Source organism: Pagrus major, chromosome 14 (assembly GCF_040436345.1).
Source record: "Pagrus major chromosome 14, Pma_NU_1.0".
In the NCBI taxonomy this organism is placed as follows: Eukaryota; Metazoa; Chordata; class Actinopteri; order Spariformes; family Sparidae; genus Pagrus; species Pagrus major.
This window is the reverse complement of record NC_133228.1, coordinates 12,125,024-12,152,655: the sequence shown is the minus strand read 5'-3', so window position 1 is coordinate 12,152,655 and position 27,632 is coordinate 12,125,024. Positions and strand designations below refer to the sequence as shown.

Sequence of the window (27,632 nt, the reverse complement as noted above, 5' to 3'; positions counted from 1 at the left end):
AACTAAAGGTTAAATGACCAGCAACGCCAGACACTGATACAGCTCCCACGCTCTTCATGTCAGAAGTACGCTGACATCGTAATAGTCCGGCGGCACTTGAACGCAGCACGTCTCCGTACCACTACGAGCAGCGGCAGCGGCAGCGGCAGCAGCAGCTTTCTCTCCCTGTAACCTAAACAATGAGTCCTACTACAGACCGGAGGACAGCACGCCAGTAGAATGCGTTACACAGCACACAAACCCTGCTTTTCGCTGCTATTCCGACCGCTCACTTAAATGTGCCGACCGTAAACATGTGGATACCTACGGAAAATGAAAAATACGGCGTCGGTAAGTTCACTGCCTTTATGTTTTTTTTTTTTTTCTTTCTTTTTCTTTAAACTGCCTGTCCGCTGCGTTCACTCTCAGTCAGTCTTTGGGGGGCATGTGTGTGTGGATGGGGTTCGTGGAGGTGAGCTGGCTCCTGCGAAATGATGAATTTTCAAGCACTGAGAGTTGTTATTTTGAGATGTGTGTGTGTGTGTGTGTTTAACATAAGGCAGCATCAGCTCCCAAACAGCCCGTGATGGGAGCTTCATCTGACTGCCACATTGCAAAGCATAGGGTTGTCGCTCTGACCCCCCATGGTTCGCCAAATGAACAGCCACATTTTGATTTTCCTTTTTTATTTTTTTATTTATTGCCCCCCTGCTCGTGCTTTTTGCCCTATTGTCCGGGTATAAACTACAGTGGGCTATCTCGACTCAGAGGTGCTTTGTATTTGTTTCTCTGTCTGTTTGAATGGGGGAGAGAGAAGAAATCAGTTGCCTCTCTGAGCCAGCCGCTGTATGTCTGTCTGTGTATGTCGCTCCGCCAGTTCTTCGAAAGAAAACACAAATCTGAGACGAAATCAAACACTAGGATATTTGTGTGCGTGTGTGTGTGAGGGATTCAGATTGCTCAGGACCTTGCATGGTCCTGCAAAATGTGTGTATCCTTCACTGCATTGTTCCAGATCTGTCGGGGGGTAGAGAGAGAGCTCTGGATCAAACACTGAAGTGAGACAAACAAGCGACAACAACGCAACCCATGCCAAATGTAGGGGAGGGATGAAAAAAAAAAAAAATCCCACACAGACTTGAGTCCTGTTGGTGTGGTAAGAATTTCTTTGCCTGGCTGTACCGGCGAAAAGAGGGTGCTCATTGAGATGTGGCTTCTGAGAGGCGGCTTAAATGTCTCATAATTATATTCCCCAGAGATGTTGGTCTGCTCTGTGTGTGATGCTCTGGTCCCCTACACGATCCCGCAGGCTCCCCAGCCAATAATGATTATTTTGTAATGTGTCAGCATGCAAAAAGTGGACGGTGAAAAAACCCTCTTAAAACTGATGAGGATGAGAGATCACACATTCCTCCTTGCTGTGCTTTTATTCCGGTTGTGTGTTGCATAATAAGGCACGCTCCCAGGCTCTTGTGAATGTTGCTTAGTGTCCAAAAAGGTGCCACCTTGCCACCATGACCTAAAATCAGTGAGGCACGGTGAACCAGAAATGAGCCTTTGGCCTGCCTGTGTCACACTCTGTTGGTCTGGTCTGCTAATTTCCCCCTGGTAGACTTGTTTCCCCTTTCTGTCCAGAGGTGCTAAAGCGCTAACCTCAGTCGCTGTTAAGTTGTATAATGTGATACTTAATCCTGTGCGACGCAGAGTCCGCTAGAGCCCGTAGCTTCCATATTTTGATAGGGCCGGAAAGATTTACTTCCTAAACCCATTCCCTCCTGTCAAATTCACATGGCTGGATAAAAGGAAGACATTTATTTTGAAGGCTTGCCATTGTCCCCGCACTGCGAGAGGGGGCCCTGTTAATTGGATTAAGGCTCTTTATCCCATTTTTTTCCCTCAATAACAGCAATAAGACTCATATAATTGGCTGTGATTTATTTTTTAAGACATGTTTTGGCAGCGGTGGACTTCTTTGTGGCCGGGTCCTTTTTTGAGGAAGGAACTGAGATGTTTTCCTGTTGTGAAATTAGGGTTACTTGATCCACACACACACACACACACACACACATGCACGCAACAATATAACTTTAACATGTCAGCTTCAGTAGCTTGAGTGTTTTTTCAGTCTGAAGTTCAGGGAGTTTGATGTGCTTTTAGTCTTTGGTTTTGTTTGTACTGTTGATTCCTTGCTTGGCGTCTGGAGAAAAATGCCAGTCATTCTGTTTAAGTGGATCAATGGCGACTTTAGAGAGACTATTGAGTGTTTTAAAGGTGCACTAGGCGATTCTGGAGACTGTTGATGGTTTAGTCTCATTCCCAGATCATAAAATACAGATGCTTTGGGTTAGCTCAAAGGCAGCATGGAATACCATCAACCAATGGACACCAACAGACACCAACGACCAATCGTTGAGTCTGATGACCTGGGAATGAGACTCTCCACTGATTGGTTGCTGTTGTTAAGTCTGGACACCAACAACAGGTCACCGAGTCTAAACACCAACCCAAAGTATCGTTATTTGACGACCTTGGAATGTGACTCAACATTCAACTATCTTCCTCCAGAGTCACCTACTGTACCTTCAGGAGCTATCATCAAGGCTGGGTTGTGCTCCAAAATAGCTAGTTCATGCGATGTGTTATTTCAAAAGCTGTTCCAAACTGTCACACTGACAAGTCTGGGTGAAAAGTCAGCCGTCATAGAGATGGTCGCGAGGCGGCAATCGTTTAAATATTGGGATAACATGAAAGATGTGAGGAGAGGAGGTTTCCAACGCTGTTTGACCTCCTGACAAACACTTTTGATGAAGTATACTGGCGCCTTAAATTCCAACACCTCACTTTTTTCCGTGACAAGGCAAAATATTCCTTCAGCTGTTCACTTGTTTTGGAGGGGAAAAGGATAGCCAAATGTTTATCCTTGTTTCCAAATACCCTCTCACCGGTAATGACCATTGATCCCCAGATGGAATCTCATCCTAAATTATTCATGCCAGGATGAACAGCTGTCGCCTTTCCACAGGTCTGGACAACTTCGAGCAAAACACTACCTGAAATGGTACAGAGCGAAATCATACCTCCGGTAAAATTAACATCATTGATTCACATCTGTTTTTACTGTTCTGCTCAGTCCTTTTTGGTCTCTGATGAATAGCCACGCTGTAGGATTGCTGTGATATCTAAATATTGGTACAAGTAAGTCCCTACCTCAGCCATTTTAAATGTGATATCCTCCAGGTGCTTTCAGCGAACATTTTATCCCCTTTTGACAGGGAGGCTGGCTAACTAAAAGGGCTTGGTGGAAATCCTTGGATGCTTGCAGGAACATTTGATCTCAGGCCAGATCGAGATGAGATCAGAATGTCTTGCTGTTTAATTGGAAGGTTGCAGCGTTTGATGTCGATTCGCCTTACTAGCGAAGCGGGGCCCAGGGAGGACGGGGGCCACTGCCATTGATGAAATATGAATGGACTCTCCGCGAGTTGATGTTAAGGCAACCATTAGCCCACCAGTGGAGTGATTACTGCTTCTTAACCTGAAGCAAGATGGTTGGAAGATTGATGACACAATGTTAATATCTGACTCCTAAATGGACTTGGGATATGGAGACATTAGATTGAGCCACGAGGGAGAATATCAAAGTCATGAATTTGAACACAAAAATGGGTTAGGCTGGCAGTAAAAAATGATGAGATCAGATGACAGAGGATAAGAAGAGGTATGGAGTAGAGAAAACTGAATCTTGGATGACAGACGTACCCAAGAATGTCTTTTCAATGCTCTGTGAGTCCATGATGGATATTCTGTCACAAATGTCACTGAAGACAAACGCACTTGACTTGGTCACTGACTGCAGAACTTACCCGAGGCTGAATTGTGTCATGTTTAGAGTAGACATAGAGTTAATGCTGTAGACAGACAGAGTGAGGCCTTTCTCCTCATTAAGGCCCTTTGATACAACCAATCAAGCATGTCATTGCTCATCATAATTCAGACACATAATTAAACCCTTTTAACGAGCTGGTTTTGCATCCATGTGTGCAAGTCGAATTCTCCACCGATGGCTGGAGAAGCTTGGTTCAATACGTAACCTTGTTCTGGACAAAGCAAATACTCGTCGCATCAGATAAAGACGGAGAGAAGCAGTGGCCTGATTGAATGTTCCTGCTCGAGGCCTGGCTGCGATGGAGGGCCAGTATCGGGCCAGGGGGTTTCCTGCTCTCCCATGGCTGACATGGCTGGTTCCTCCCTTGGGGGGATGTCGCTGTGTTTGATAGGGGGTGGAGGGTGCTGGCGCGTGTCAGGGTTGGACTCATTGTCGGGGCGTCCGCCCTGCCCTGTTACCCCCAAATTCACTCCCCCCTCCCTTACCCTCCCACTCCACAGGGGATTAGCAGGTTGTTTTGGAGGGGGCCCCGAGGCCCATTCCACCATTATACCCATGATTCTCTAATTCAGCAAGCCCCAGGGCGATGTACGGAAGAAAGTGGGGGGAGGGGGCGTGGCGAGGTGAAGCCTACCAGCTTGTAATTGCTTCCTCGCCCGCTGCCTCGTCTCCATCTGCAGAGATAGCACCCCTTTCTCCTCCACAGTATGCACACACACTCGCCCAATGCAATCATTCAACGCGGGAGAAGACTGTAGAAGGCTCCCCTGTGAATTGAACAGATGCAGAAAATAAAAAAAGAGCAAGTGAGTTAACCACCCAGCCCACTGCTACACACAAGCTGTTCCCTGGTGTGTGTGCACGTAAGGGTTAAATAAATCTACATGGACATGTGACATATGACGGGCTCAGTGAGCGTTTTATTCATTGCTGATTCACCCCGACAATAATAGCCTTTGTGGCACAAGCATAGCCTGAGACGTGAGGACAGGGTTGGAGAAATGCCATCACCGGTTCGTTTGTGGTGCTCAATTTAATTATGCTCTATTTAATATGGAGTCCTTAATTATGAAGGAAAACACCCAAACAGCACAAACGTTGTTCGCTTGTTTTGATTCAGCAACACTAGACACAAGAAAAAGACATGATTGTGACATCTCAGTTATATTTTGTAGAAATGAATATAATTTCTTTTCATCTCCTTCCAGCTTTCGGTCACCACACTTACTCTGGGGATGCCTCCGTGAATCCCATTGGAGTTGGTGACACAAACAAACAAATATGCTGTAATTGTCTGTCCACATACATGTATAATGACGAGACAGGCAGCTGGGGGAGCTTCCCCGCGTCTCCACTCCAGTGGCAGTCGAGCGTGCTTGCTGTAGGGAGATGAGGCTCCTACTCTGAGATGGCCCAATGATTTCCAGTTTACCAGGATGCATATGGCCATTATAATGGCCATTATTTCACATAGGCTTGACATGAATTATTGGTTTCAAATGCTTGTCTGTGTGGTTATTGCCAACATCTTTCTCAGAGGCTCGCTTGTGCACTGGTCTTTTGCAACTTATTGTTTATTGGGTGCCAACGTTTTTAACGTACAATCCATGATTTACATGAAAAACTGTGAAAATTAATTTGCCTGTCTGTGTCATATATGACAGTAAATAATTATGGTTGTTTTGGACCTTTGGTTGGACTAAAGAGACTGAGGTTTTTGTGATGAGATTTTCTTTCTAATCAAGATCCTGATTGAAATCTGTGGCGCTTGATCAAGTCCTTCTATCTTTTATGCCAACTTCTCTGTCACTCTGCGTTTGTAGCAGGCCTGTTGTGATGTTGTGCTTCCCCTTCCTTGATATCAATCCCTGATCCCTGCTTGAGAGAGGTTAATGGGATATGTCCTATTAGGAATTCAGCAGCTTAACTGATCAGTGGTGCTGCTGTAGTGGAGGTGAGGGTAGAGTGTGTGTGTGTGTGTGTGTGTGTGTGTGTGTGTGTGTGTGTGTGTGTGTGTGTGTGTGTGTGTGTGTGTGTGTATTTCTGTCATCTGTGTGGGTTGGGGAGGGATGAGAAATGACTGACATGCTATTCTCATAAACGAAGGGCGTCTGCCAGTGACAATCACAGTGATTGGCGGGTGAGAAGAGCTGTTTATGCGCCAAGAGACACTTGTTTTTTGTGCTCATTTGCGGCAGAAAAATGATTGCCGGCACTGGTCCAGCATCAGTTATCTGTGTGCTGTGGCTGTAATCCAGGCTGGCGTGTATCGACCATAAAGGAAGTGTACATTGATTTGTGTGAGCGTTTGTGTGGCTGACCCAGCGCATTGTAATGACCTCAAGGCTTCCATTTTCCCATAAAGCTCTCTTTAGTAATAGCTACCTCTGTTACTAAAACCAGTGTGCTTAATTCATTTTTAACATCCTAATAAAAAAAGGATAGTTATGGTGTGTTCAGGATAAATCTTCTAACTTTAATGTATTATTGATGGATAATAGAGTGTCAAGTCTTGCTTAAAGGACATATGCATAATTGAAGAAGTGCTAATGGTGGTGGTTGTCTCTGTCTTCAATTAGCCTGTTAATTCTTGAATATAGAATTGACCTCTAATACGCTCGTTCACACAGTCACAGTGGGGGATGTGTAACCCGAGGAGAATCTCACAGACGGCTTTGGTCCAGTTCTTTTTGTTTTGGTTCTGCAGTGTTATCTATTTCTCTGTGGGATGATTGACCCTCATCAGGCCAAATCTGCATCGGGGCAGTTTTTTCTGCAGAGAATATTTCCTCTGCATCCTAACCTTCGCAGTTTTATGATGACACTAAGGACGTGTCTACACCAGTTTTATATGTGCACATTGAAATGCCAAATCTACAGCAAAATGATGACATCTACATTTTCTGATGATTGGCAAGCAACAGCTGGTTGATGACCATCAACATATAATAATAATGGTTGCTGTTGACATAACCAGTGATAAGTATGTGTATCAGCATTTACTTTCCCCCACCAGCCCCAAAGCACTATTTTTGCCATCACAAGTGAGTGTAAGTTGTCCCAGAATCAAAATAGCATTTCTTTACTTTGTTATTGTCATCTATAGTTGTCTATAGTATTCAAAGTACCTCCAAACTGTACTCAGCTAAAGTATGTTGGTACATTTATTTACTGTAAACTTGTTGTTTTGTCACATTAAACTGCCGTTCACTCTTAAACCTTAATTTACTTCTGAACAGAAACTCCTGCTATGTGTTTAGCTCCGTTAGCTGTAAGCTCTATTTGCTCTCTTAGCTCTGTAAGCTTCAAGGTATTGCTCCATTAACTGTTAGCCCTGTTTGCTTTATTAGCTCCATTAGCTGTAAGCTATTAGCTCTGTTACCGATGGACTCTGCTGCCCACGGCTGCTAGCTAACTAGCTTTCCTTCTGCCAATTTCAACACAGGTTTCTTGCTAACAATGTAGCATTATCTAAAAATTCTCAAAAAAATAGGACGTGTCCCTTGTCTATAGTGAGTTTCCTGCATCCTGCCAGACCATAGCTCGTAGTATATTTCATAGGTCTTGCACTGAGTAGCTATCAAGTGGCTGTAGTATCTGCATGAGAAGACACGTCTGCTATAGGCAGTGCTCTGTTCAGTAGTCTTTAGAGGATGGGTTTGAAATTTTTAGCATTTTTGGACTATACAGGATTTTTTAGGCTGATACATAACTGCTCCTATTTGTGAAGGTTGATCTCTATGTCAGTCACACCTGTGCATTTTCTCGAAGCTCTGCTGCTCCATCCGCACTACAAGGCAAAAACAAGTGTTTTTTAAAAGCTCAGCTTGGAGCGCTTAGTGTGGATTGAATACCACAGAGGACTAAAGATGCAAATGTGGACATGGCCTAAATCCATCCAAGTGCCAGGGTACTTTCAACAAAATTGTCCTCACAAAATGCAGCTCAGTTCCTCTGTAAAGCGTCACAGTCCAGTTCAGGTCAGTGAGGACACGGTCAGCAGGCCGACGGTCAGGATTAATGTCAGCGAGACAGACAGAGACAGAGGAAGAGGGTGAAAGGTCTTCAGACCGAATGCTCGACCTTGACTGGGCGTCCACCCACAGTACTGTCCACTCCTTGCTGGCCTCATCTGTTCCCTCTCTGCTCTACTTTTGTCTTGTAGTGCCTTAATTAAATGGAAATGCTCGTGTATTTCTGTGGTATTGAATTGGTTCCTTTTGCTTCCTGTTTCCCCTCTTTGTATCCTCCCCCCCTCCGCTCATTCCAGCAGAGTGAACTGTTTCCACAGACAGCAGGTCACACTGTGATGACCCTTATCTCACTTTCTGCTTCTTTCTTCTCATCCATCGCTCACTCATTCCTCCTCTGTCTGGCTTTTTTTTTTCTATTCCCTTCTTTCAATAGCCCACTTCCCTCTATCTGTGCTGCAGTCTGTTCCACCTTTATCTCCCTTCCACATGTGTCTCGTTCTCTTTTTTCCCCTTCCCTCCCCTCGATCCATACTCACCTGTCCTAGATATCCCCAGACACTGTGTGTGTTGGCAACTTTTGTGTGTATTCAAGCATACGTGCATATTTGTGGCCGCTCTCTAATGTTGCACACGTGTGCTTGTATGCTCGTGTGCATGTTTGTATGTTGTATTTTCTGGTTGTGTGTTTGTAGCAGCCTCAGTGGACTGCAAGTCTGAAGATGATAAAGCACTACAGATGCCCCACAGGCTTCGGAATAGAGCTGTGGCTACAGATATTACACGTCTTTGTTGTGCTACATATTCAACTCCACATCAAATCCTATTGAGCATTTTTCCTTTTAATGGAAGCATTTCATTGTAAAATGAGGTTTGGAAACTCTGAACACTGTTGTATTGAATTTGTTGTTAGTGCAAAATGTTGTTTCAATAAAGGAGACGTTGCTGTTGACAAAGCCAAAGCATTTGAGAGCCCGTCAGTGCATTCTTTTAAAAGATAAAAATGGCTTTGTGCTACTTCTTACCAAAATTGATTAGCTTAAGCAGCTGCTAGCAATATCAGTTGACCATTTGCTTAATCCCTCCCCCGAACGGCAATTGTGCAATCATAGCATAGCAAGTTTTAACTGTTTTTTAAAATCCAAAGTCAAAACACAAGAGCAAAAGTGGAGCTAATGCATTTAATTGAACTGTTTCTCTATTGCAAAGCAAATGTTAGCATGTCTAGCTAACTAAGTGTCACTTGCAAGCCTCAGAACCACACCATTAGCTAATGTAGCATTTGTTGTGTGTTATGTTAGCATCTCTGCCCTTGTACTGTAAGTTGAAACCCTAGCCAAACTTGTTACCAGAAATAGGGCTATGTTTGCCAAATTCATCAGTTTGTGTCATCCTCAAAGCCCTTTCTCTTTTAAAATAAAGAAAACACAACCAATAAAGCTTTTTTTTTATGATATTTCTAAATGTCTAACCTCTGTTGCTCGTCCAAGTATGTTTTTCTGTAAGCTAAGCAAAAAAGAATGACAGCCTGAGCTTGCATTTTCCTGAAAAAGCTAACAAAGCTTCTCCATTTCCATGTTTTCTACATGGTGGATGCAGCCATTTTTGCCTTGGACATGCAGTTTTAGCCTCACTTTTAGCACAATACTATGTCTACAGCCAGCAATAACATATTCAAGATCCTTTTTCATGGTTCTTCTTTGTAACTATTGAGCTAAAGCTGATAAAATCTCTTAAAAACACAAGTCTGCTTAAGTCTACCTCTGTGCAAAATCAAAGACCCAACATTAATTCACGTTGTAAATCTGCCATATGACCAGGTGTAGTGGAGGCGTAGGGGTCAGAGAAAGGTCAAGTGATGGATGCAGAAAAAATCTACTTTATTTCAGAATCTGCGCTTGTTTTGAAGTGCATAGCAGGCAGACAGATGGTGTGTTCACGTCTCCCTGTGTTTGGTTTGGGTTGGTTAGGATCTGCTCTCTTCATAGCCTTGGTATCTTAACAGTGTGTTTTTTTTAATGAGGAAGACAGCTGTTTTCATGCTCGCTCCAGTGCATAAACGACCTAAGAATGACCCTGCATCCTTGTCATTTATGCTGTCGTATTGATTATTCTGCCTGTGTGAATTTTCGTTTCTTTTCTCATCACTCTATTTAGTCATCTTCCCTTTTATGGTGCCACATAAAGTCTGTGTACACATTTTCGAATCGGAGCAGGTTTTAGTGATGATCATTTCAGAATTGACCGGGGAAATCTCCAGGGCAAACAGAGATGCTTGCACACATACACCACAGGTGCAGCATATTAGTGGTGTATATTGACTGTGGGCTGAAGAGCTGTGGCGGTGACATGGATCGGTTTCCCTCTCGGTCTTCTCTGAGATTGAACTGTTTTCCAGTCTCCTTCACTCTCTCCGTCTCTGTAAAAGACCACATCGGGAGCATCAGCTGCTGCCTGGCTGATTTCTGGGCAGCAGCCTTGCCGACCTTGGCTGCCGTTAGCTGTCTTATTACCTGCTCAATGTGTGTGTCTGTGCGTGCGCACCTCGTCTGCAGTTGGATCAGGGTATATACGGACTCTACATTCGATCTCTGGCCTCTCTGAGGTTCACGTACGCATGTGTGTGTGTGAGCGATCCGTTTCCTGCTCTCGCTGTGCCCTCGAGGTGACGGCCTGGCTCTCCTCTGCATGTCAACCTGCTGCATGCAAGGTGCTGGCTCGCTGCCCGCCCTCCTCACCTCTCCTCTGTCAGATCCCCTCACTTCCTCTCTCTGCCCGCGCACAGAAAAGCCAGTTTAATGTCAGGTTGACTTTCAAAAGAGCTTTTCATTGCAGCCCACTGCCGCTCGCTCGCTTGCTCGCTTCGTCACGGCTTATTTTTTTCCAGTCAATTTGAGACTGAAGTGTTGAGGACGATTGCAATTGATTTTTGGCATGCAAGACTGCCCACCTGATTGAAATAGTTTCATTCTATAGAAGGAGAAGGTATAGGATGTATAGTATTCTGCACGTGGGGTTTTTTCTCAATTTAGATTTATGGGGGCAAAAGAAGAGAAGAGCTACAACTTTGAAATTAGATTAACTCCAATCTTGGGGACAAAGCTCCGAAATATGATTACCGCAAAACTGACTGCTTCTCCCCAGCTGAACAATGAATTCCAATGAATTCCTAAATTAATTGTGTGGGTGTTGTAGAGTGTTATTGCCTCAGAGAGTCTGTTTAATTCATCAGGTTGACTAAACCTCCAACTGCGACCCAGTTCACTTCTTACGTCTCCTCTTTTCAACCCGGCTCCTCTTCGGGGACTGTTCCTATTTGCAATGTTTATGCAGTTAAGAGGGAAAGCCTTCAAACCACGCAGACACAGAAACAGATTTCTTAGTCAAATACTTGTCTTAAATTAATAACCCCACACCCCCCCAAACATCTAAGCTACTGGATCATTTGAAGTTTTGCTTGTCTGAGGGGAGAAGACCGAGTGTCTACCCGCTTCCTGCCTCTCATCGTTGATTGAATGGGGCCTTTTCAGCCTTCTTCTAAGGTTGGCATCGCAGTGCATTGTAAGGTTTGCTTTGTTTGTGCTCCTTTTCTGGAAGTTGCACAGAGGATTCCTTCTGTTGATTCAGTACACTGGGTATTTCTTCTCATGCCATTTGAGCGAGAACCGCAAGGAGATGCAGTCACAAAAATGTCATGTTTCCATGTTGCCAAAGGAATAGTCTGACATTTCTGGAAAAACGCTTGTTTGCTTCTTGCTGAGAGTATGATGAGAAGAATTTCTCTCATGTCTGTACACTAAATATCTAGCAGGAGTAAGGCTGGGCGATATGGCCTTGAAATTATATTGTGGTATTTTCGGGATAAGTCCTCCTCAAAAGCACTTAATTAATGCTAGGACTGGGTGACAGAATCAAATATCATGATATTTTTGACCAGATAAATAATCCTCAGTAATGTGGATATATGACTGAAGTGGGTAAAGGCAGGTATTACAAGTAGAACAGTCTGGCCCCAAAAATTCAAGTGACGATATCCAAAATCTAAGATGATACATAGTCCCATATCACGATAACGATATAATTGCAGATGCAGACGGTTAGCTTAGCTTAGCATAAGGACTGAAAGAAGGGGAAAACAGCTAGCCTAGCTCTGCCCTCAACTTAATCAACACATTTTATCTTGTTTGATTAATGTGTATAAAAATGGTTATAACAAACATGAATTGCAGGCTTTTTTCCAGTCCTGTGCTAAGCTAAGCTAACCAGCTGTTTACGTAGCTTCATAAATACTGTACAGACATGGGAATGGTTTCAATCGTCTCATCTAAGTCCAAGCGAGAAAGCGAATATAATAAATAATGCTGTATTTCCCAAAATGTTACACAGGAACCCAAATCCTGTATATTGCCCAGACCTAAACAGGAGCCAGCACATTGTTAGCTTAGCTTAGCTTTCCTGTGCATAAAGACTGATAGCAGGGGAAACAGCTAGTCTGGCTCTGCCCACAACTTCTAAAGCTTGTTACTTTGTTTGTTTAATGTGTATAAGAAATGTGTTGAACAAACATGACTGTTTTTCAGTCTTGTGCTAAGCTAAGCTAACTAGCTGCGGACTTAGCTCCATCTCCATCTTTGATAGTGGACAAATATGTTTCCCAAAATGTTAAACGGGAAGCCAATTTCTATTTTATTCAAAGATATGTACTGATGTTGAACCAGCTGTCAGATAGCATGAAGCAACACAGCACTAGGCCAGACACACAGGGTCACTCCAGGCGCTGGTATCAGTTTCTTTCCCGCCTGCCAGGCATTACCAAAAAAAGGCAACGTTCAACCACAGCGGGATCAGCTTGAAGTGGCCCTGTTTGCCACAAGCCTAACCTCTCCCCAAGCATCCACCTGGTGTCTTTATTTTCCTCCATCCACCAGTCGCACCCTCAGGGGAGGGAGTCTGAAGAGCTAAAAGTGGAAAGTGGCACTGCTAAAAGCGGTTGAAATGGATCCCCTTTGTGTGGGAGCGAGAGGGGAAATGCGAAGGAAAACCCCCCACTGTGGGAGCCTTTGTGCCGGGAGTAAAAGCGGTCGGTCCGGGCGATGGCGGCGGATGGACACCTCAGGCAGTCGGTTCAGTCCAGCAGAGGAGATGGCGGGAGAGGAGAGTTATTGTTTGCATGTATGCTGGCTTTGTACACAACATGAGCAGCGCAAACTGTGATCCTATAGCAGCTCCCCTCCCTGCGGATACCTTTTGAGGCCCCTGGCTATTCTTGCTAACAAGCAATTTGCGTTGAGAACTGGCCTCAGATAAAATATACAGAGGCTGGCGTGGAAATAGTACAGAAGCTTGGACGAGACAAATGCCAAAATTTACTGGTATTTATTTCAAAAGATGCCTTTTTGACTGCAAGTCAAGTAGCTGAATATGTGAGATTGTGTTTGGTTTTCATTCCCAAGGGCATCGTGGTTCTAAAAATAGCATCACAGCCCAAGTAGAAGTATTTCCCAGAGAGTAATCTCTTCTGTTAATGGATCAATAATGGAAATCTCTTTTTGGATCATGTTTCCCCCCACCTATTTATCTACAGCTTAATGACCTGTCATGGGTTCCATTTTGACCTTGATGGTCATTACAAAGCCCAGTATCATCTTCCAGTGTTTGAGCTGTTTGAAGAAAGATGCTTTCATGTTGTTTTACCTTGAAAGAAGTGTGAGAGGGATGGTGATTTATGCCTCCAGTCATGTATCCTATCTTCTTGATTTTGACTTTTTTTACGCAGGCCCTCGAGGGGCGGACGGTACGCAGCTATAGCAGTGAAACGAGGCGTATTTGTTTCCCATCGCCCTCAAAAATAAACTTAATTGGACTAGCGAAAAGCAAAACACATTCTTCACAGCCAGGACACATACGAGTGGCTCGCATTACCGGAGCAGAACCGCACATTGTCTTCCTTCCTCTCTCTCTCTTTCCTTCTCGGTTCACTCGGACCAGCTCGGGCCTTCTGCTGTGCTGTGCTGACATAATGGGATGCTAAAAATACTGATGCACAAATGGAGCATGCTGCACTGCACACGTTTATGACATATGTTTGAGCACGGCTGCTGATGCTGCTGTTGTTTCCTGAAGCAGGAAAGGAAGAACTTTTTATTTGCTTTTGATTCTGATTAAAAAAAGAAGTGCAGCTGATAACCTTGAGTACTCACATTTCTGATTCATAATTTATTCACACCCAGGTACAATATCTACAGGTACGACGATGCACCCGATTTGACATTTTGTAACATCCTGCGGCTTCTCTCCCTCCAGCTTGTGTTGAGTTCAAAGGTTAGTGTGATAATGGTAGTGATTGAATGGGCGCTTGGAACCAGGCCATTGATTTGTAGGGGAATGTTTCCAGGCATCATCAGTGGTGATGCGTCACCCATAAGCCCCCCCCCCCCCCCCCCCCCGACCCTCATCTGGACTCCAGCCATAATCCTCTTTGCGCAGGCTGTCCTAATGCACTAGTAACCTTACCATCACCACCACCTATAGGAACACAGACTGTGGCTGGCTGCGACTGAGCTTGTTTGGATGTAGCTGTGGGAATGGACACACATGCACAGCTGTGTCTAGGAATAGATGTGTATAAGGCCTGGTTCCAATATTGTTACACCTAAATACAGGTGCTGACATCAAAATAACATTTTAGACACGAGGACAATAATTCATACTTAACTTTTTAGATAAAAGTTTTTAAACAAAAGATGAATGATAGTCCTTATTTTCTTGGTTATCTAAAGGGTAACCCCACCAATTTTACACATCAAAGTGTGTGTTTAATGTGTAGAAGTTCCTGAAACTGAAAGTGATGTGTGCAAATGTCTTTCCAGCAACACATTCAGTTTATAATGATCTGAAACAGAGAAAGAAAACGGTGAACTCTCATAACTGGGGTGCTGGAACTGGGGAAGGTTTGGCAATTTTGGCAGAAAACAAATACTTAAATGATTCATTTATCATCTAAAAAGCAGCCATTCAACAGAATTATTGTGGTATTTAATGCACAACATGATAGAAATGAATGTGTGGATGATTGACTGCTTTAAATCACTTACCTCTGTATCATTAAAGTTGCACTTTGTAATTTTGGGGAAGAAATTTGAATCCAAAGAGAATGATCTTTATTGGCTATTTCTTTTCTGCCTAAACAAACTAAATAAACAAACTCTTTGTTTTCATGACTGAATAAACTGAAGAAACAAACTGTCTTTAAAGGACAACACAACTTCACTCTGTTTTACTTTGTTTACATGTGGCGGACCCTGCCACCTTCCTAGCTTCAAACAGTGTTCTGGGGACCTTATTCTCCTCTGAGAGCAGCTTTTCCGAGTTTGTTATTACCTCGTTAATATTGTAAATAATATCTGAGTTTGAATCTCTTCTACAAAACTGCATAGTGCCCCTTTAATGTCAGTTTATGTTGTTGTAGTATGACTAGTTGTAGTTCAGAGATCCACTCTGACTGACTGCACCTTTTAAATCTGACATGGCGATACTTCACTCATACACCAGTGAATCCCCTATACTGTATATGTTACTGTCTGTAATCTGCCAGGCTTAACAGAGTACCGCACAAACTGCAGCGATGAGAATATGAAGGAAGAGCGAGGTGGATATGGATGAGATGAAGTGAGGGGATACAGTGAGGCGGAGAGCGAGTCAGACAGACACGCAGCGTGTTGGTTTGATGGGCTGTCAATTGACGGTCCTCGTGGAGTTCCTCCTCAGAGTTGAGCTGCCAAGGCGGGCGGAGCGTCGTCACCAGTGTGTCTCTATCTGCCCGCTTGTGTTTCAGGAAACTCTCTCCGTAGCTCATTAGAATCTCTTACACTTTCTTTCCCCCAGGGGAGCACCGGGCGTTGAACGGGCACGCAAATGAGGCTACCTTTCTACTTTGTATAATGGTGTTCACTCGCAACTGTGGGAGGAGAAAAACAAAGATGAAATTAATCACTTCAGCCTTGTCCCTCCCCCTTCTTCTCATCCCCCCCCTCTCTTCAAGTTCAGAGCTCCTGCAGACTTTTTAACTAGTTTCATTTAATTACACACAGCGTTAGGGGTGCACACAACTGCAGTTGACCTAAATCAGGAAACTGGGGCGTTTTTGTTTTTTTTCCCTCGCCCCCTCCAACTTCTTACTCCACTCTATTGATTTTGTCTGCGCGGACAACGAGCACGAGCAAATTAGCCGAGCGCGGCCATCAGCTCGCACTCTGTGCTGTGTCTGAATCAGCCTGCCCACAGCTTCCCCTCTCCTCCCCAATTTAATCTGGAGGATATGTAGGGGAATTGGGAATCTCATCCACTGACAGAAACCAGAGCCCACTATCGAACAAATTGGAGAGCGGCCTCTTTGTTCGGCGCTGATGTCGTCGTAGTAATGGACAAGATTAAGGCGACGTGTGAAGCAGCTCCTCTCGAGCTGAAGCGAAATTCAAAGCAGGCACCAGGGATTGTCTTGTGTGACGGCTGAGTATCGGTTAATTATTTCTATGGTGTAAGATGACTTGAGTGGCTACTCTGTCTCTGTCTCTCTCAGTGTAGCGCTTGGCTGGATCATTTCCTACATGGTTTGCTTTGACAAACTCTGATCCGTGTTCCCTGTCGCCCAAAATTTGATTCCCTGGATGAGAGCGTTCCAAACTGTGGTGGTTCTCTCCCTCTTTTTTTTGTTTTTTTTCCCCTCCATCTCTTCGAGCCCCCCAAAAAAGTTCTCCGACCCCAGGAGGAGTAAGCCTCCTTGATCCATCAGTGGCATGCAGCGCACAGGAAAATAGCCACCGACGACAGCTGAAGCCCTTAGCCCTGCAGGAATGTCCAACCACGTGCGCACACAGGTCATACATTCAAACGCACAGTGCAGCACAGTGCGGGGCTGAACAGAGGGCTTCATTCTAAAGATGGCTGTTTTTGGAATGAGTTGCAACCAGCCAGCCCGCCCTTGTTTACACTCTCTCTCTCGTGTATGTCAACTCCGGATGAACATGAAAGCAAATCACCTCTCAGACTTTTTCATGAGGCTTCCTGAGAGAGAGCGCGACGGTTTGTGACCAAAGCACTTCGAAGGAAAGGAAAGGAAACCCATTTCCTCCAGAAAAAGCCATTTCCCTGACAAGAGTTTTTGTAGCTTACCAGCATTTTCTAAAATGCTTTTTGCCAGAACTTTATTTACTGATCTGCCCCATTACTTTTCACATATTTCTGTGTTTGCATGTGTGACATCCATTATTGATCCGTCTAAGTTATAGCAGATGTCAGAAGGGACTGGCACGAGAGCAAGCCACGGAATCCAACCCTCATTTTTCTGTTTTTCAGTGTGTGAGGCTCTCTCCATAGGAAAGAATGAGAATCAGTGCCAGTATAGACATGGACACACACTCACACACACACACACACTCATTCATTCTCCATATCTCATGGAAAGGGGAATGCATATCACATGCAAACATTTTATTTTTATTCCGAGGCGAAGGCTAGACGGCAGATTCCGTACTCTGTCACATTTCTTGTTTCAGTCGCTCCTCACTGCTGTCGCCGTCTTGTCATTGTTAGCGCAGCTCCATTGTAGTTAAATGGTCTCCACAGCTCTTTCTACTCTGCTGAGCTTGAGCTTACAAACTCTCGCTGCTGCTTGGAATTGCCTGATACCCACTGGTACACCCTGTACTTGGAAATGCCGCTGTTGAATGGCTCTTTGTTCAGAGGCCCCAAGGATACTGAACTGTATTGGTAACAGATTTGCAGATTTAATTCAAAATCAGACTCTGGACTTGCAAAGCAGTACTTCTTAACTTCACTCAGAGTCAGAAGCTATGTTTCCATCAATGTGCTTGATGCCCATTTTGTATTTTCGTACTTGAAAAGGTCGAAGGAAACGGCAGAATTCGAATTAACCTCCACAAAAGTTTTTACACTCGCTTGAGTTGGTTTTTTGAAAAAAGAGTTAATGTGCTGAATGGGAGATGAAAAAACCTTTTCCAAATATGTTTCAGTGTAACGAACATTTAACTCACGTGACTGATCAACTGGTTCTGCTCTGAGAAATGAAGAATATACATCTTCCTTTCCACTTCTCTTATATATATTCTTCTTCTTCTCATCCTCATTCTCATCCTTCTTCTTCTTCTTCTTCTTCCCATCCTCCTCTTCCTCCTCCTTCTCCTTCTTTGTCCACTTCTTCTTCGTCTTCTTCTTCGTCTCCTTTGTTTAATTCTTCTTCATCTTCACCACAGCGATGCTCTGACATCTCTCTTAGTATAAACCAGCGTTGGCTGTGTTTTGCACTGTGGTTTGTGTTGTGTGTTGTTGATGTTGAAGTTCTAAGAATTGGTCAGTCTTCACTTGCCAGAGGTTTATTGCATGTCCAGTAATTTTGCCTTTTCTTCACTTCCTTTTCTCAACTTTGTCTGACTCTTATTGGTGCTCTGCTGAAAAATAGACCAGGTTTGTACATATATACGCTCCCCCCGTGGTCTGGCTAGCTGCACGGCTAACTGAGCTAACAAGCTAACAGCAGCTACAGTCATGGATCTATTGACAGAATTGTTGAATTTGTTGGATGTATGAATTTAACAATTGTTACATATTGCACCTTTAAGTCTTGAACGACCTGTAGAGCAATATTTCTTTGTGCTGATAACAAGGGATTTAGATCGACTTCTACAGATAATTTCCATTTTTATATAGTATATTTTTAAAGCTGGTCACTTGAGTGATCTTCCTGCTCATAATACAGTTCTCTCTATCATCCATTCGTCCATCAAATATCCCTCCAGTCTAGTGTCACTCTCGTCTCTCCGCTGCCTCACAGCTTTCCCTTTAGCTTGTTAGCTTAGCTGCTCCCTTCCCATTTTAAGGGACATCTTCAAAGCTGCAGATTGCTTCCTATTGTGAAGCAGTGACTTGCTGGCTGCCTGGCAGGCTTCGCTGATAATAATAAGATATGCTCCAGTGGCTTGTATTTGTGTAGCACCTGCCATCTGTGTGTCCTTGAGTGGAGCCATGAGTGTGTACCAGTGTGTGTGTCTGAGTTGCTCCACGCTGCCACTTCCTGTGAAGTCGTCTTCAGTTGGCCTGGCTGCGCTTTGTGGCCACCACCGTCTGTCAGTGTGCGTGCGTGTGTGTGCTTTTCATCAAGCACGACGTGTTCACGTGTGTCCCTTTCGTGTGAGCGCCTCTTTTCCCGCGTCTAGACCCCACGCCGAGAATCTGAGCGCACATCTAACATCCCGATCTGCGCCCGGCGGCCCGCAGGCTCAACGCGGACGACCCACACTGTGGTCTTTTCATTCACTCTCGTGCTTTTCATGCACTCCCCGGTGACTCCAATCACTCACTGATGCTTCAGTGCTCTCTCCTCTCTTATACAGTCTCTCTGTCTCTACTTGTCACTGCGCTCTTTGTTTTATCTACTCGGGAGGAGAGCAGAATGAAGGCTAGTAGGCCAGGATGTGAAGTGAACGTATAGAATAATCACTGGGATACTCATCCGGTGGGATTTTCTCACTCTCGTTTGTTTGTGATGCATCTTTTGTTCCCCCCCTCCTGTTTTTGTGTTTTATCTTGTTTGCAACAAACTGCGCTAAATGAGACTCTTGGTGGTTAGCGGCAGAATTGCCAACTTTAAGTAGACATGGAAACAAGTAATTTAATTGCTTGAATTGTTCTCAGCTCTAAAATTAGCCTCAGCCCTATCATCAACATCGTCATTTTTTCCCTCCTCTCCACTTTCTTTGTCTTTGTCTCTCGTTTTCTTTGCACTCTAGTTTCTGCGTCTTCTGGGAGGCTTAGCATTTAGCAGGAGCAGCATGGGGTCATTAGTCCATGACTGGCTCATACCATGCTTCAAAGGGACATGTACGGTCAGCCTCATCACTAATGGAAGACTTATGATCAGCAGGGGGATTAGATGGAAATGGCTGCCAAGGTTGAAGTCAATATTAACCCGCTTCTTGCGGTCTAAAGTTACATTTCAACCCTTTTTCCTCCTCGTCTCTCTTCTAGCACTTCCTCGTCCCAACATTTTTATTCGTTTCATGCCAACATTTCTCCTCAGTTTTTTCTTCTCTCCGGGTTTGTTTGTGGTTCAGAGGGTAAACACTTCCTTGCACCTGCTTCTTAAAAATAAGGATGAAGAGGCTTTGGGTTTTAGACTGTTGGATGGATGAAAGGAAGAATTTGATGAAGTCACGTTTTGGATATTTTGACGATTGATAGCTTGAAAGATTAATCAATTAACCATGAAAATAATCTGCAGATTAAAGGTGCACTATGTAGTTTTGGGGGCGACACTTTAATCGGGAGAGAAAGATCTTCAGTGATATTTTTTAACAGACTAAATAAACAGACTCTGTTTTCATGACTGAATAAACAAGCTGACCTTAAAGGACAACACAATTTCATACTGTTTTACTTTGTTTATATGTGGCGGACCCTGCCACCTTTCTAGCTTCCAACAGTGTTCTGGGGACCTTACGTTCCTCTGAGAGCAGCTTGTTTATTCAGGTAAATATTTCTGAGTTTGTATTTGTTCTCCAAAACTACATATTGCCCCTTTAATCAGGACTAAAATAACTACTAATTAGTTACTTGGAGTCGTAGTTGCTGTTCAAATGAGGCAGAAGCCACTTGTTTAGACTCGTTTAGACACGGCAAACACACACACACAAATACATCTTGAAGGCGCATTCAAATGCCACTTACATACCAAGGTGTGTGTGCCGATGACAAAAGGCCAGGCTGTGGTTTTTCACAGAAATGAAGCTGTGAAATCTTGCTTCATTTCCTCAGTGCCCCCAGCACCATAGCACTATACCCCAGAGAGCTCGAGAGCATTACTGCCCTTTTTATTACAGTGCATGCATGATAGAATTACCCTTTAAGCACATCTTTGTGTTTGTCTGCTCCCGTTTAGAGCCAGGAAACACGGATGGATCTCATTCTGCAGTGAGGAATGCTGAACAATAGTTTTAATTTTAGCTCGGAGGAGTTGCTGGAAGTTCATTCGTCGTCTGTGGGCTTTTGTGTCACCCTACAATTGAGCGTGCGGCGGTGATGTTGCGGCGGCATGTTGCCTTAACAACAAATCAGTGTTCAAAACAGCCTCCATCTGCGTGTAATAAAATGCGTAACTCGTTCCCAGGCTACTGTCGTGCAACAATCCAGCGGGTTTAACTAAGAAGAAACCCTCCATATGGTCGTTCATGGCTCAGCGGAGATTCAGAGATGCCGGGCTAACCCCGCTCACCATGCTAACAACACGAATGTGGGCGTGCTTGTGTGTGTGTCAATCTCATGCATGTGTGCATGCTGGGATGCTGCATGTGTGCAGAACAACATGCTTTTCATCAGAGTGGGGTGGGGGAAATAGTTTTTAATGAGGTGATAAGCACCAGCTGTCCAGTATGATATGACAGAATCGAATGGTATGGTACCGGCACATTAACACAGTGACACACACGCTGAGTGTACAAATGAGAGGCATCCTTCAAACGCAGAGCTGCTCAGCTCAGGGATCGGCCCCAGGCTTTAGAAAACCCACTTCAAGGTTCAAGGTCCAATTGATTCATTCAAGAAAGCATGAAAATTACAGTTCTCCTGCACTGGTAAACCAACCAAGATTACAATAATGTACAAAAAAAGATTTTAAAAACACACTGCGCTTTGAATGGATTTTAAAGCTTCTGTGTTATGCTCATTTTAAGGCTTATACTTTTATTATCAGTGTTGATTAGAAAATGTTACCATGGTTTCATGTTCAAAAAACATGTTATTTTTTTTTCTCACACTGCCTGCAGCACCTCTATTCACCCTCTGTCTGAACGCTCACCAGAGTAACCTCTTATTGCTGCTTACCGTAGCTGCCCTTAGCTAGTTAGCTCAGTTAGCCATGCAGCTAACTGAACTGGGAGCACAGGGACCAGGGGAGGGTTGTAAGTCTGTGTTAGTGTTCCTGTTTACTCTGCTAGTACAGGAGATTTGGACCAGGAAGGGATGGGGCTAGCTGGTTAGCGTGCTAACTTTAGTAGATGTCTCTGGAACACAACACATAGGCATCGTGTCAAAACTGCTATTGATTCACATATTGCTGATCATTACTAAATTTCTTACATAAGATGAAAAAAGGTAAAGCTAAAAGTTACAGAAGAGCCGGAGGAAAGCAGGTATAATATCCTTCTTGTAAATGTCATGCTATTGTGTCTATATTTCCCGGGGGATGGAAGAGAAATGCTACTGCACTAGACTGGATATGGAGAGCAGTTTTATTCCATGAGTGTGTGTCTATTTCAGAGAGAGTGGTGCAATTTATGCTAGCTTGCTTCAGTGTTCAGTTGAAGGCTATGGGATATTATTCACTTCCATCCTCATCAACCAGTCAGTGACCCAGTGCGGCCTGCATGGAGCAGCTGCACTTGCTATGTTTCTCCATTCGTCTATTCAAGTTTTCCGTCAATTTGTCATCCATCCGCATGTTTTTGCAATTATACAAGACTAGGCTTTGAGAGACCTGCTGTTGCCCTGACAATCTCTCTCTCTCTCTCTCTCGCTCTCTCTCATGGGCTACATAACTACTTTTTGCTATTATCTAACAAGTGGGAGCTTTGCTATTTTCTGATCTGTTCAGCTGCTTTAATGTCATTCCCTGCCGGGGCTATACTGAAGTCTGCGTCTTTTATCGAGCAACAAGTTTCTCTTGGTTATTTTTGTACATTCTGAACCCGGAGCTGTAATCACAATTTAAAAAAAGGAACCATGAAGCCGATGCATCTGGTTTTAGTAGGTAGTAAATGTGGGCCATTATTTAGATTTCATTGTGTACACAATCGCTTCAAAGCCTGAAGCAAGTTGAGGCAGAGACACATTAGAATTGTACACTTAAAGGTGCAATCAGTAACTTTCCACATGTTTATAGGTCACAAAGAGCAAAACATTTGCTAATTTCTAATTTTGAATTATAAATCTGCCACCGTTATCACTGAAAATGGAAAGAAAACTGAAAACTTGAAATCAAAGAAGTAGCAACAGTTTACTATTTGTTTTTTCCCACTCCCACTAAAGTTTTATCACGTCATGTACAGTTATCAGACATTTTCTCCTCGTCATGCTGCCCTTCCTACTTCTTCTTCTTCTTCTTCTTCTTCTCCTCGTTTCATTGGTCTGTTGTGCTCGTGTTCGGCTCCCTGCTCTTGTCCCCGCCGCCGGCACGTACGCGTTTGGTAGCCGACGGCGAGCACCTCTCCTCCCCTCGCGCTGACATACAGTACAGGGGCAAACAAAGTGAAGTGAGACGCACAAGAGCTGACAGCTACTTATCTCTCCTGCCTCTCTCTTTGATTCACTCTTTCTTTCCTCCCTCTCATCCTGTCTCTCTCTTCCTCTCCACTGCATTGTTTGCCAGTCTCCGTGCTCTGCTGTCTTTATCCGTCCATCACCATCTCTCTCTCTCTCCCTGTCTGTCTGTCGTTCTGTCTGTCTTTACCCAGACTCCTTTCCCCTCGCTCCCCAGTCAGCACAAATCCCACTTGTGTCTGTACATTTACAGGCCTGAGGCTGTGGCTGTCGGCTGCACTGCACTGTCTCTCCTATTTTAAGTCCCTTGACAGACACACAACACAAATAAAAATGGAAACTACGCCATTGCAGTGGTTTTACCGGCTCTGCTTACAGAATCCAATTGATTTAACTTCACCTCGGGGCAGAACTTCCTCTTTATTTCCTTTTTTTGTAACGGCCACACCTTTGCTGTTTGATTTTTTGGCTGCGAGATAAAACTACAGAAGCTGTTTTTTGGTGGATTTAGTTTCATCATGGTTTCATCATCCTCAGTGTGGACCTGACTGCTGTTTGGGTTGCTTTAGCCTGGAGCAACGAGAACGAGCGTGTGTTTTTTTTTACAGCCGTGGGTTGAGGGTCTATCTCTGATGTCACGTCAGCGCGATATGATGTCACACACTTGTTTCATAGCGCCGCTGACAGCTAAACACACAACCTGCCAAATGCATCGCTAATCAATGCAGATTTTGTGCCCTCGCAAAAGGTCACACACTTACAGGTACAAGCATACACGTGCTGTATTCAGGCCACACAGTCACGTGTTCGCTCCTGTTGATTTCCTGTCAGCTTCGGGTATATGAGCGTGTTTACATCTGCATGTCCTCCTGCGGCACAAGTGCATAATTTGTCGTAATTTGATTCAAGAGAGCTTGAAGTGCAGATAGAGGTCAGTCGCACCTCCTCTTCCCTGAAAGATAGCGAGCTGAGGCATGGTGGAGATAGAAACAGGGAGGAAGCAGAGAGGTTGCAGTGACTCAGACCGAGAGAGAAACAGATTGATGCAGGAGGTTTCACTTGACACTCCCACTTTTAACCGTTGCACCTGAAGGAAGAGAAGCAGATGTTTGTTGGGTTCATCTTTCTTCTTTTTCTGCTCCATCTGTCAGTGGGAGATGCAGCCTACTCTCCACTTATCTATCTCTGTCCCTCCGGTTTCTCCCTCCATCATCCTCTACAATCTCTCTTTGTCTCTCTTTTTTTCTTGTGCTGCTTTATCACCAGCCACACCCACACCCTTCATTTCCCTCCTCTCCCTCTATATATTTTAGCCTTTCTTCCTCCACTAGCCATCTATCTTTCTGCAGAGTGGGAGGATGTGTAGGCACCGGTGTCGATGTGACTTCAGCTGCCGCTTAAAAAATCAGCACCCTCTCTAAAAGCTGCAGCTCCCGGTGTTTGCATCTGTCTGAGATCGTGCGTTGTGATTTCAAGGATTTTTCTTTGCTTATCAAGTTTTGGCTACTCTCTTTACTGGAACTGTTAGATTACAAACAAAAGAAGTTTGTTGTTAACAACCATCACAGTTTGCAGACCAACTTCCTGTCACAACTTTGACCCAGAGTACATGACCGAGTGGTTTTCACCCACAGTTTTCCTGTGTAATGATAATTTGGGTGTGCCGCTTTCTGTTGTACATTCAATTATTGTGGTTTAGATAATGTTAACTTGTTAACTGATACAAATTGTGGGAAAAAAACAGGTTTGATTCTATAAAGCTGCACTGATCAATATTTTTATATCAACAATTGATGAAATGACCGTGCGTAATGTGAAAGGTTTCACTTGTAGTGACAAACCGAAAGAGAATTGTCACTTAACTCTGCATTTCTCCTCATTTACATTTACATTTACATTTACATTTAGGGCATTTAGCAGAAGCTTTTGTCCAAAGCGACCTACAATAAGTACATTTGTCACAAGAAAGAAACCACAACATATCACTGTCGATAAAGTAGAAAAGAAAAAAGAGAAACAATTTTCAAGCCCTCATTCTACTCAGTACTACTTAGCATTTTAGCATCTTTCAGCTCATTGTTTTGGTGTTATGGCCTGTACCTTTTTAATATTTGTGTTCACTCTCACTGCTCTCATCAACACTCGTACCTGCTGTACGCTGTCTGCCTAGTACCAATCCAAGCTAGCAACTAGCTGGTGAACAAAGTGGAGCATTTAGCAGCTAAAGAGCCACATATAATGAAATGAATGTTAATATTTCTCTGTATCAGCTGGGTGTTTAAATAGGCAACTCTTTGCTAGCACATTAGCAATGTCAACTTTTTACATAACATACAATTTGTCGCGCTTCCCCAGAGTGGCCTGTAAATCAATGAATGCAGCTTTAATTATGCAACATACCTGTTGAGGTTGATGGATTTTCTTTCATTCTTGACTTGTTTTGATGCAATCTGGAGCGTTTACTGACATAAAAACAACACAGTTGAATTCTGGTGGCAGCTCAACAGGCATTATCTCATCCTCCAGGGAGAGCTGGCGTCAGAACACTTCCCAATGAAGCGCCGGCTAGTTTGTTACTGGCAGGAATGCCATTCAACCCAGTCACAGGAAATGTCCCTTTTGTTATCATGCCTCTCGTTGGCTGCAACATGCTAGGCGAAGACATAAAAGAAATAAGACAGTGAAAAGTGATCAGACAGGATTGGGCAGATGCCTTTTTTTGTTGTTCAAGTGTACAAAACACTTCAAAACAATCACTCTTATTATGTAGACATCACCCTGACAAAAACAAGGAATTGTGATGTCACACTCCATTGATAAATACTTCAGTAGAGTGAGAGAAATTACAAATTTATTGTGCAGGTGAGATAAAAACCTCCCGAGAGGATTATAATAATCATCTCATCTCAACTTTGGCATCAGTGGGCTATCTAAGCATGCACTTAGCTAGCTTTGAAAATGCACACACACACACACACACACACACACACACACACACACACACACACACACACACACATTCAGACACACACACAGTCAGATTAATGCCTGGGAATGAGGTGAGGTTTTAGCGCACTGACCTATATTTCTATTTAATCTGAGTCATTTATGATTTCTCCTCCTGCTCGGGCCAGTAGGGCAGACTGAATGCTGCTTTTGTTGCTTTCTGTGTTCCTGATCTTGATGACCTGGGCAAAAGCTTATGTTGCCTCAGTGGTTAATCATGCTCATTAAAAAGCTAATGAAACAAAATAGTGCTTCCCATGTTAAAGGGGCACTATGTAGTTTCATAGAGATTAAACTACAAGATGATCTTCAATGACTGATTTTTTAAAATTTTTTTATGCCTAAACAAGCTTTTTTTTGTTTTCACGACTAAATAAACTGAATACACAAACTGACCTTAAAGGACACTAAATCGTACTGATTTACTTTGTTTATATGTGGCGGACCCTGCCACCTTTCTAGCTTCAAACAGTGTTCTGGGGACTTTATTTTCCTCTGCGAACAGCTTGTTTATTCAGTTATGGAAAAAATAAATATTTCTGAGTTTGTATCATTACCTCATTAATATTGCAAATATCAAAATTCTGAGTTTGAATTTCTCCTCCAAAACTACACGGTGCCCCTTTTTAAAAAGCCCTCCGCACTTTATTTAGAAAGTATAAATCGACTAACTTTGTGCGAATGAGTTTGACAGCAGGTTCCTCGGTGCTAATCATGTCAGCGGAGATGTGAAGTGAGAAGCAGCAGGAGATCATAGAAGTTTATAGACACCTTTTTCATTAATTGGCTGTGTGTGTGTCACCTGCTCGGTTTATTTTTGGGTTCTTTCAAGCGTCAGATACTGTCAGATTTCACATCGGGTCTGTGACACTGAGACAGCTCCGAATTGATTTTGAGCCTTGAGCTTCACTGTTTCGCCATCACACACAAAAAAGTAATAGCATTCCTCACACATCTCTGCCTGGGAAGCTCCCGCGCCGGCATGGTGATTTGAGCGAAGGGTTATTGTTCCTAGCGATGGCGGTGAGGTTGCTATCGCCATGCACACAAAGGCAGCGAAAAGGAACCTGGCGGTCCGTCAATGGGGAAGGCGAAATGAAAGCCGTTCCTCCTGGGTGATTCCGCCGGCCCGGCTTTTGTCTGCGCCTCCTATCAGACCTCCATGTCTGCACATGTGTGTGTTTTTCTCTGCTTCTGCCAGGTTGAGTCCTGTTCAAGGCCTTCTCAGACGTCTGCCTGACTCCCTTCTCCCGCCGCCGACCCCTGTTGGTTCCCCCGGCTTTAAAAATGCATGATGCCACTTCCCAGCATTCCAAGCTCAACCAGAGAAATCACTTTCCTGCAGATGCACACGAGCGCGCACACACACTGACTTAATCTGCCTCTAAAGCTGTCAGATTCCTCTCCTGCTCTGTCACACTTGTGTGAGTCTGTGTGTATTTGTGCCTGCGAGTGTGTTTTAT

General features: G+C 43.9%; 1 protein-coding gene across 1 annotated transcript in view; it reads left to right on the top strand.

The window, feature by feature from the left end:
* Window positions 1–276: 276 nt before the first annotated feature.
* Window positions 277–27,632, top strand: part of dock4b (dedicator of cytokinesis 4b) — a 127,976-nt gene continuing 100,620 nt past the window's right edge. Inside the window, exon 1 of the mRNA XM_073481179.1 lies at window positions 277–330. Coding sequence (XP_073337280.1) covers window positions 294–330 — 37 coding nt within the window. The 5' untranslated portion in view covers window positions 277–293. The remainder of the gene's footprint in view (window positions 331–27,632) is intronic.